The following is an 11,753-nucleotide window of genomic DNA, read 5'->3' on the forward strand; positions in this document are numbered from 1 at the left end:
AACGTCATTATCGTTGTCGTTGCCCTAACACCATCATCATCGTCACTGTTGTCTTCTTTTTCATTCTTTTATTATCATTATTATCGTCTTCGTCGTTTTCATCTTCTTAAATTAGATAGTATAAAATTTTGGATGTATCACAAATAAATTTTAGTGTACAGCACACAAAAATTCTAGTACATAGCACAGAAATTTTGATGTACAGCACATAATTCTGTGAAGAGCTATATATTTAAAACATTGACTCACCCAACATATAAAATACATTCGTAGTAAAATTTGTATATTATATGCAAAAATTTGTATACTATAACAATGAAATATGTACAATAATACATAAATTTTGGTGTACAATACAAAAATCTTGGTGTATAATACATAAATTTTGATATACAGCATATAAATTTTTGAAAAACTTCATACTCAAAATATTAACTTACCTAACTAACAAAATACATTCGCAACGAAAATTTAGCTATGTATAAAAATTTGTGCGCTATATCGATAAGTTTGTGTTAAATATAAAATTTTGTGTGCTATATTAATAAGTTATTATCTTCTCCAATAAAAATTTGTGCACTGTAGAAAACCCAAAAGAGGAGAAATAATACATATGTCTAACATATGTCAATATTTTTTTCACTGAACTTGTACGGTTGTACCAACTTAATTGAATTTGATTACAAAAATATTTGTATATATAGCATCAATCTTAATTAGTTCACCCCAATGTTTAAATCTTTTGTTTTTTCCTATGATGCACGAATACAGACACAAATATGGGACACGACACAGGATACATCGACACACGAATTTTAAAATTTAGACACAAATATGGGACACGACACAGGATACATCGACACACGAATTTTAAAATTTAACAAGATACAGGGATACACATATACATAAAATATAAAATATTTTTTAGATAAATTGTAAGAATATTTTATAATTTTATTGATATTAAAATATAAATTAATTTTTTTAATAATTTATTCTAATTATATAAAATATTTAAAATATTTTTTATTTTAATAAATAAAAATATATACTAATTCTAAATTTATTTTAAGAATATATGATAAGAATAAAATTTGATATGTTGATATATAATTATATTTAAATATATCTAAATATATTTAGAATATATTTTTTATTTTTTATTAAGATACAGTTAAACATCACAGAAATACATATTAAATAAGTATCAATAGATATCATATTTGTAACACCCTAACTATCAAAATGTCACGCTTCCGACTGCGCCATTCTAATTGCTCGAGTATTACGACTCTTAAAATATTTAATACTAAAATATGAGCCTGTTTAAATCTTAAACCGAATTTTCAAAACATACATCCATACTTTTCAATACAATTTACAATACTTACAAATAATATATATATATATATATATATATATATATATATATATATATATATATATATATATATATATATATATATATAAACTTCACATATCAAAACTCCTATCCCTCTTGCAAAGGTTATAACATTAATGGCGAGGGGAGAATACTGATAACTAAACTAAAATATCTTCTATCGCATAGGCTAAACTCAACTACTCTTCATAAGCTTCTTCGTCCGTTTTCTGAAAAGAAAAGTCTGTAAGGGGATGAGAACCTAACCACATGGTCTCACCACAGATTTTCAGAATTTGTTATAAGAAGATATTTAGTAAGAAAACTATTTTCAAATTCAATGATTAACGTTGTCTTATGAATCTTTTAATAACCAATGGCTAATCACTCAAAACCTCTTCAAGGAAACAAAATTTAACTTTTCAGAAATCCAAAACCTTTCTTTTCTTATAAGAAAATCCTAATCAGTTTTCTAGGCGGTATGAATAACCAACCTGTTCCAGACATAGGTTCATTAAGTCTATGCTGAATGGGTTAGGGTGGGCGAGGTGAATGGGTTAGGGTTTAAGTTAATGAAGGTAAATTAGGATTTGTGTTGTGTAATGAAATTGGGGAGTTTAGGAATTAAGATAAGATGGTAGTTTTTAATAAAAATAAAAGTATAGAGTAATAATCCAAATTCAAATTAAATATATAATAATCAGCTTTGAAATACTGTTTTATTATCAACTTGAATTTTATTTTCGAATAAATGCTAATTCAATTGAAGATTTGATGATAATTAGATTAATTCTCCTTTATTTATAAAATAAGGTTAAAATTTAAATATTTAAAATTAAGACATATAAAATATTCACTATTTTTCAATTATAAGAACTCTAAATAATAAATAAGAATTCACTGAACTTACATATAAAAATCTCTAAAAATATATTCTTAAATAAATATAATAGATTATAAATAATTTATTCAATAACCTTTAAAAATTAGGGGTCTTACATCCTATCCCCCTTATAAAAAATTTTCATCCTCGAAAATTAACTTGATACAAAAAGTACTAAAATAGTTTTGAATACTTTACTTTCGTATACCTTAGAAAACAAGGTTCTTAGCATATATATGTATATAATTTTCCAAATATCGAAAATCTCTAAAAACTTGGATGTAAAGAAAAAGTGTGGTCTAAAGCAAAGGTTACAAGATGGTTCAAAACAAAGATATCACACGGGGCTACTATTTTACCAAAACTTGAAGCACAAGAAGGTGCAAGTGTTTTACTTAGGTGTTTGCAAAAACAAAGGGGTATCTAGGTGGCAAAAGTTTGAAAACAGGCTGACGTAAGCAAATAGGACAATGTCTGCGCATAAGCCTCATACCAATTTCAGAGCTTCAACTTCCATTCCTTTCGAACTCTTATCTTTATCCACACTTGACTATTAACTTTGACTTTCAACAAACTCAATCAAGGTTTTAGACTCATTCATCGTCAAGCGGTAATCTAAACAATCGATTTTATTATTTCAAAAACTAAGCAATCTGACACGCGCTCAAATACATCAGTGCAATACCGCTATCTCACGTTACTCGATCACTTAACTACTTATCGTGAGTCATCGCATTAAGCTACTAAGACATCTTCTCGGTCGTATTCCTTCGCCAAATTCAAGCATCATAACCTGCGACATTTTCAAACTCGCCAAATTCACCTCCTGCGTCGACAAGCTGTGTATTAGCGAACTAACATACTATTACCCATGTCTAGGAGTTGCACATGACACCGAACGAACTCAAGTTTATTTAGAGGGATACAACACGGAAGAGCAAATCAAACGACAAGGACAACATTCGCATGAAGTCGAGAGGATGAGTAGAGCTATAATTAAATAGAGATTCGCAATAACAATGAAATGTTCCAGAAAGAATGTCAATTCACATCTTTTCGAGAAAATCTGAATCAAGGAACTTCGAAAGGAATCATAAGAAGAGTTAACATATTAAGCCAAAACGAGTTTAAGATGAATAAAGGACATACAAAGTTTGCAAAGAGAAGATAACTGAAATCAAGACAATGTTCACAAGATTTTAAAAGGATGATATGGTACACACTTGAATAGGGCATCCTTTAACAATGGACAAAACTAAGAAAATCATTTCACCTTCTCAAAGAATGATATCAGACAAACTTTTTCCAAAAGAAGTTGCATTATGCCAAGACAAATTTAAGTTAAAATAAAATATAAAAAGCTTGTAAAACGAAAATTAACTAGGATAATTGCAAAATCTTTCTTTAAGAACCTTGGGAGATAATCAAGTACATAATCAAATAAGAATATACATAGAAAACTGTAGTGTGATTGGAAAAATTTTAAGTTGTATTCAAACCACATAAAAGTTTTTTTTTTGTTTCAAAATTCCTATAAGTAAATGCAAAAGTAAAAGCAATCTTTTCGAGACTTTCAAAGATTAGTTGTGGCATAATCGGGTAGAGAACGATAAAAATAAAATTTCTTTAAAAGATCCTAAGAAGAAGTTCAAAAAGAATATTGTAAGTCACAAAACGTCACAACAGAGCAAGATGCAAATAAGGTACAAAACATGGAGCAGAAGAATCAAACCGTATAATTAGGTAACTACGAATAGTAACCCTTAAGGTACAAGCCACTTAAGATTAAAGGATTGTGCATGTGTTTCTTAAGAGGGATATTCCAAAAGATTCAAGCAAACGGTAAGGAACACGATCAAGTAGAAAGCAAATCAAATCAAAACTTCTTTAGAAAAGTCTAAGACAAATTTTGAAAGGATTAAACAAATTGTTGTGCATCGCAGTGGTGCAGGTTCAACTCACTTCAAGGGTTTCTTAGTTCATGTAGAGGAATGCGAAATCAATGACCACATTGTAAGAATCAAAAGGGGAAACTAAGAACACTCTCAACTAGGTTATGCGTAAGAAAATTCAGATTGCTTTTGAAAAAGTAGTGAAGCAAGTGATTTCAAGATGAAGAAAAGAAAGACTAATGATACGTCACATAACGTGGCACGATTCATAGCGCATTCGTTAATAACAGTTAAAAAGGAACACAGAGCTCATAAATGAGAGTAAGTAAAATCAATGGTTAATGTTTCTAGAGATCTGTAAATCATTTATGGCACCAGAACAAATTCCAGATTCAAGTCAATGAGTATAAAATTTATAAAGATGGCTATTAACATTGATAAGGGTAAATATCCCAAAAGTTTTAGGTAACAACCGAATACAGAACTAAGCAAGACAATGTATGAATGGTAAGATAAAGTTGGCAATTGAATCAATCACATTTCATGAAGGAAATAATAAATAAAGAATTCCAATGCAATTGATAGAGAAAGAGATAAAACTAAGCACGAATAAAGGATTATACACCGAAACAAAATTAACTTCAAAGTTAATTTCTAATGCTCCCAAAACCACGATATGCGTTACCTATTACTCGTATATCATCTATGATAACCCATTAGTGCTTCCATATACATAATTCACTAGTGTTAAGCCGGCCAAACTTAATACCAGAAATTATGCAATGCAAGACTAACGGGATTAATCAATAGACCGTCATGTGCATAAAGCTCTAACTCTCGTTACCAAAATAAGACCTATAACATGACAGACACTTAGAGTATGCAATGAAGCATAGTCAATACATTTCTCAGGCTCAACAGGAAAGACTGTTCTGATACCATAATGTAACACCCTAACTATCAAAATGTTACGCTTTCGGCTGCGCCATTCTGATTGCTCGGATATTACGACTCTTAAAATATTTAATACTAAAATATGAGCCTGTTTAAATCTTAAACCGAATTTTCAAAACATACATCCATACTTTTCAATACAATTTACAATACTTACAAATAATATATATATACATTATACCAATATATAAACTTCACATATCAAAACTCCTATCCCTCTTGCAAAGGTTATAACATTAATGGCGAGGGGAGAATACTAATAACTAAACTAAAACATCTTCTATCGCATAGGCTAAACTCAACTACTCTTCATAAGATTCTTCGTCCGTTTCCTGAAAAGAAAAGTCTGTAGGGAGGTGAGAACCTAACCACATGGTCTCACCACAGATTTTCAGAATTTGTTATAAGAAGATATTTAGTGAGAAAACTATTTTCAAATTCAGTGATTAACGTTGTCTTATGAATCTTTTAATAACCAACGGCTAATCACTCAAAACCTCTTCAAGGAAACAAAATTTAACTTTTCAGAAATCCAAAACCGTTCTTTTCTTATAAGGAAATATTAATCAGTTTTCTAGGCGGTATGAATAACCAACCTGTTCCAGGCATAGGTTTATTAAGTCTATGCTGAACCAGCTTGATTTTTCATACCTTACTAATCTCTCAATTAGAAACCAATCAAATCAGAAACCGATTACGGCCTTTAGCCATCACATAATCAATCAACACAATTATCATCTCATCATCAATACTTGATCTCAAGAGTACCACATCAGAAACAAACACAGGCAAAACAAATAAGGAAAAACACAAGTATAGATAACAGTTACCGCAAATAGATCATATAGCAGTTAATAACAGTTTAGCAATTAGGCAAACCAAAACAAATTCAAACCCAAACAAAACATACAAATGCATATGATAAATGTCTATCCTACTGGCCGTGAGCTCACGTGTCGGCTACTTTGCCAGAACCCGACACATCTGGTAGCTAACCCAGATATTAGTCTCTAGGATACGCATCTCCAGAAGGATCATAAACAAATGAGAGTTCCTTTCCACGTCGAAGGAGTGTGCCTTTCCACCTTCTCCTGGAGGTTTCACGAAGGAGAGTGCATTTCCACATCGAAGGAGTGTGCCTTTCCACCTTGCAACCAGAGAAGAACGTGGGGGATACAATACGAAGGAGAGTGTCTTTCCACCTTCCCCGCATCCACATCATGACAAGAGAGAGAACTGCCATCCTCAACTTGCCACCCAAACACATTTTCAAATTAATACGCAAGCGGGATCACACCCAGACCTTGCCATCTCGACCTTTTCGGCCACATATACATCTCGACCATTCCGGCCACATACAGTCATCCCAAAAATCAAATCATAGAATCCTTGAAAATCTAAGTCTTTCTAAATAACCATTTTTTAAACAAAGTCTCCAATTTTTATAAAAATTTTGGGCAGCATCTCCTCTAGAATTCGGACTACACCACCCTTGCGCGTCCCATCAAAACCACATTTTTCAGCCCATTCTCAACTAGTTTATTTACAACATCAAATCCTTTCCAAAATCAAACCAATCAATTCCTCAACCCCTTTTGAATCATTACCAAAATAGCAAATTATTCTCAATGAACAAACCGTTACCAAATATCAAGTCATTTCCAAATTATTTTTAAATCAAATTCCGATATCAAATCGGGTTCAATATCAAATCAAATCTTAATATTAAATCTTTTCTAAAATCAAAACACTTCCAAAATTATACTTATTACCAATATTAAATCTCTTCTAGTAATTCAAGAAAAACCACTTCGACATCGCCAGCCGACAAATTAGAATATTTAACCTTCTCAATCGATCGGCCAATCAATCAAACAAACAATCTCTCTTTCAACACAACTCAACTCAATTCATAAGACTCGCGAAATCACAAAAATACACTTTACGCATTAATATCGACTCATAACAACTCTGGAAAGTAAAACAAGTTTTATAAAAGCGCGCCTACGTCGATAAGTTGAGTCCCATAACACAACGCATCACAGAAAAGTCCTTTCTCTCGGCCCGCGATCAACAGAAGCCGCAAATCTCATCTCAATCATTCTTGCAGCAACCACAGCAATATTTATGCAACATGCAATATTCAGAACTCAAACCTACGTTACCAAACCTCAAAGTCTATAACCAAACACAACAGAAAACTAACGCAAGGGTTTCCAAAACTTAATTACTTACTGAAATAGCAAAACGAAGTAGCTGAAAACTCTGAAGATGACATGCAAGCACCGATACTCAACCTTATGATGGACAACGTCGCAACATCTCAGCATGAGTTAACAGAACAGCGACAAAGAGGCTTCTCGAACCAAAAATGCTTACCAAGCCAAAGGATTCAGCGGCGCTCTCCGGCGGCAGAGGCAAGGCGCGGCGACACCCAGGTCATCCTCCTTCCACGGAACCCTGACAGCGGCTGTAGCAACATGCAGTGACTATAATGTTCCCAGAATTCAAAAAGGGCAAAATCTAATAACAAGACCCTTACCGGTAGTGGATCCCGGCGACGCAGCAATATTCTTCGGTGGTAGGAGCTTGGCGGCGCACCTCCAGCAGCGACAACAAGGCTCGCGGCCGCGGTTGGGCGCGGTGGCAGAGGCAGCTCCGCGACGGCTCTCCTCCCCCGACGCAGCTCTCTCCTTCTTGTGACAACGCCGGAAGCGAATGGGCGGCACGGTTCCTTCCTCCATCGTGGTCATCTATCTCACCTCAGATCTGACCCGCGATGGCGATGGCTTTTACGGACAGTAGCAGCGGCCTTCCTCCTCCCTTGGACAGCGATGCAGCACGGCGGCGAGGAGCTGGCGCGACTGGCCGGCGAGCTCATCCTTCCCTCTTCCCTTCTCCGCGATCCTTTTCCCTTTCTTTCTTTCTTTCTTTCTTTCTTTCTTCAGTGAGTGTGGGTGCGTGTGTTTAGTTTGTGTGTGTGCTGAGGGTGTGGGTGGGTGAGGTGAATGGGTTAGGGTTTAAGTTAATGAAGGTAATTAGGATTTGTGTTGTGTAATGAAATTGGGGATTTTAGGAATTAAGATAAGATGGTAGTTTTTAATAAAAATAAAAGTATAGAGTAATAATCCAAAATCAAATTAAATATATAATAATCAGCTTTGAAATACTGTTTTATTATCAACTTGAATTTTATTTTCGAATAAATGCTAATTCAATTGAAGATTTGATGATAATTAGATTAATTCTCTTTTATTTATAAAATAAGGTTAAAAATCTAAATATTTAAAATTAAGGCATATAAAATATTTACTATTTTTCAATTATAAGAACTCTAAATAATAAATAAGAATTCACTCAACTTACATATAAAAATTCCTAAAAAATATATTTTTAAATAAATATAATAAATCATAAATAATTTATTCAATAACCTTTAAAAACTAGGGTCTTACAATATTTAAAATATATCTAATATATAAATACAACAATTCAACAAAGTATGTATATTTAGTAGGTTTCTTTCATTTGAAATATATTAATTTGGATTCGTTTATTTATTTATCTTCCAAAAACAAATGCATACATGATTGATAATATTGTTGGTTTGGAAACAGATAAGAAAGACACACACCTGAAAAAGAAAAAGAAAAAATTATAGTATACCAAGAATTCAATATCCATACATAAAAGGGGTATCGACACGTAACAAAATGATTGGTGTACTACGTTGTACTGTTCATTAGTGTTGACCATGAAATTATGAATTAATATACGTGATGCTCGATTCAAATTAAGATTATGTATGGCCATTTTTGTTTCGTTGTTATCTTTATTAAAGTGTATGGTCCACGTAGTCTTTCAAATTTTAAATGTACATAATAGTGATGATCAAGTGTATTGTACAATTAGGCAATGCTCGTCAATATAAGGTCTTAGTTGGTGTCTATATTAAGGGCACCTAATTAGGTACTTGCCTTAATACTAGGGAACGTGGACTTACTTCAAGTTTACTCTTTTCTTATTCTCTCTCTTTCTCTCTCTTGCCTGATACTATATGGTATCAGAGCTTTCTCTCTATACCAGAGATTTGTAATGTAACTGTAATATAATTAGATTACATATAGGACTAGCCTGTCACGTAATCAATTGGCCTGAGTCTGGCCTGCAACCTGCTATAAGTTTTTTTTAAAGTACTAACCCTGACCTGTTATTCAGCCTGGCCTGGCTTGAAGCTTGTTAAAAGGTTTGATAATTTTTTTTTTACAAAAATAAAAATATTATTTAAAAAAATTATTTGTTACTGTACTAGTTAGTATTTCCTATAACTATATAATATGAGATACACATATAATTACTCCAATTCAGTTTGTTATTAATTCATTTCTAACATACTTTCAGAACTTTACTCTTTTTCTATTCTCTCTCTCTCTCTCTCTGGCCTGATACCTATATGATATCAGAGCTTTCTCTCTATATCGGAGCTTTGTAATGTAACTGTAATTAGATTACATATATTTGTGCAATCTATATCATGTATATGATGGAACATAAAGCTGCATTATTGATAAAATTTTACTATATATATATATATATATATATATATATATATATATATATATATATATAAGGCCTTTTAATTATTTAATTTGTTGCTAAGTAAGGTACACAATAATGTACACATTGTTTATTAATGTCTGAAAATGTTCTTAAATTTAGGAACAGTGTAAATACATGGTTTAGGAGTGGAAACAGGCCAGGCCAGGCCAACAGGACTAGCCTGTCACGTAATCAATTGGTCTGAGCCTGGCCTGCAGCCTGCTATAGACTTTTTTTAAAGTATTAATCCTGACTTGTTATTCAACCTGGCTTGGTCTGAAGCCTATTAAAAGGCCTGATAATTTTTTTTTACAAAAATAAAAATATTATTTAAAAAAATTTATTTGTTACTAGTCAACATTCTCTATAACTATATAATATGAGATACACATATAATTACTTCAATTCAGTTTGTTATTAATTCATTTCTAACATACTTTCAAAACTTTACTCTTTTTCTATTCTCTTTCTTTCTTTCTCTCTGGCCTAATACCTATATGGTATCAGAGTTTTCTCTCTTTACTATATGGTATCAAGTTGAGATACTCCCTATAAGAAAGAAAGTCACGAGAGGAGTAGCAGTGTCAATATACAATACAAAAGATCAACATTGGAGTTTGGCTTCAATACCACAGATGTTGTGATATTCATTCACAATTATTGAAATTGCAGTCCTATGACCATTATCTAAATCAAATCACTAAATGTTAGACAAGGTTACGCTATATCATAAAGCTAATTATCACGGTAACTCCAATTTAAGACAAGCCTATCATAATACCTTCAACTAAATTTTCTCCCTAAAAAGCAAAATATGGAATAAGAAAACACTATCGCACTAGTTTAAACAATAAAAAATAAATCAAGTATACTGTATTCTTACTTTGATATTGTTCAATAACTTGTAGAAATCTTCAAGTTTATTTCTCCTCCATTGGAATCGAAAAATTTTTATTAGGGTTTTGGAGTTCAATCACTGTCACGTAATCAATTAGTCTGAGTCTGGCCTGTAGCCTGCTATAAGCTTTTTTTAAAGTACTAATCCTGGCCTATTATTCAGCCTGGCCTGGTTTGAAACTTCTTAAAAGGCTTGATATTTTTTTTTTACAAAAATAAAAATATTATTTAAAAAAATTATTTGTTACTGTACTAGTCAGCATTCCCTATAACTATATAATATGAGATAACTATATAATATGAGATACACATATAATTACTCCAATTCAGTTTGTTATTAATTCATTTCTAACATACTTTCAGAACTTTACTCTTTTTCTATTCTCTCTCTTTCTCTCTCTCTCTGGCCTGATACCTATATGATATCAGAGCTTTCTCTCTATATCAGAGCTTTATAATGTAACTGTAATTAGATTACATATATTTGTGCAATCTGTATCATGTATTCGATGGAACATAAAGTTGTATTATTGATAAAATTTTACTATATATATATATATATATATATATATATATATATATATATATATATATATGTATATATAAGGCCTTTTAATTATTTAATTTGTTGCCAAGTAAGGTACACAATAATGTACACATTGTTTATTAATGTCTGAAAATATTCTTAAATTTAGGAACAGTGTGAATGCATGGTTTAGGAGTGGAAACAGGTCAGGCCAGGCCAACAGGACTAGCCTGTCACGTAATCAATTGGCCTAAGTCTGACCTGCAGTCTGCTATAGGCTTTTTTTAAAGTACTAATCCTGGCCTGTTATTTAGCCTGGCTTGAAGCCTATTAAAAGGTTTGATAATTTTTTTTTACAAAAATAAAAATATTATTTAAAAAAATTATTTGTTACTGTACTAGTCAACATTCTCTATAACTATATAATATGAGATACACATATAATTACTTCAATTCAGTTTGTTACTAATTCATTTCTAACATACTTTCAAAACTTTACTCTTTTCCTATTCTCTCTCTTTCTCTCTCTCTGGCCTAATACCTATATGATATCAGAGTTTTCTTTATTTACTGTGTGGTATCAAGTTGAGATACTCCCTATAAGAAAGAAAGTCACGAGAG

General features: G+C 31.8%; 1 protein-coding gene across 3 annotated transcripts; it reads right to left on the minus strand.

Moving 5' to 3' along the window:
• Positions 1–4,649: 4,649 nt before the first annotated feature.
• LOC130960737 (uncharacterized) lies at positions 4,650–8,094 on the minus strand. Of its 3 annotated transcripts, XR_009079229.1 has the most exons (5): positions 7,653–8,094; positions 7,490–7,580; positions 7,346–7,407; positions 7,119–7,266; positions 4,650–5,456 (listed from the first exon to the last, which is right to left on the minus strand). XR_009079229.1 is itself a non-coding variant. In XM_057886191.1 (4 exons), the coding sequence occupies exons 1-4, from the start codon at positions 7,861–7,863 to the stop codon at positions 5,413–5,415; spliced, it is 408 nt and encodes a 135-aa protein (XP_057742174.1). In that variant the 5' UTR covers positions 7,864–8,094; the 3' UTR covers positions 4,650–5,412. The 3 variants fall into 3 exon arrangements, 2 of the variants coding, with proteins under 2 accessions (XP_057742174.1, XP_057742173.1); XM_057886191.1 differs by lacking the exon at positions 7,119–7,266; XM_057886190.1 differs by having other exon boundaries at positions 4,650–7,266.
• Between the last annotated feature and the right edge of the window lie 3,659 nt (positions 8,095–11,753).

Source organism: Arachis stenosperma, chromosome 2, assembly GCF_014773155.1.
Source record: "Arachis stenosperma cultivar V10309 chromosome 2, arast.V10309.gnm1.PFL2, whole genome shotgun sequence".
Lineage (NCBI taxonomy): Eukaryota > Viridiplantae > Streptophyta > Magnoliopsida > Fabales > Fabaceae > Arachis > Arachis stenosperma.

Coding starts and splice junctions, on each gene's coding strand:
- LOC130960737 (XM_057886190.1), bottom strand. CDS start 7,863: ATGACCACGATGGAGGAAGGAACCGTGCCGCCCATTCGCTTCCGGCGT. Junction 7,581..7,652: donor GTCGCCGGGATCCACTACCG/GTAAGGGTCTTG, acceptor ATGTTGCTACAG/CCGCTGTCAGGGTTCCGTGG. Junction 7,408..7,489: donor CCGCTGAATCCTTTGGCTTG/GTAAGCATTTTT, acceptor GTCCATCATAAG/GTTGAGTATCGGTGCTTGCA.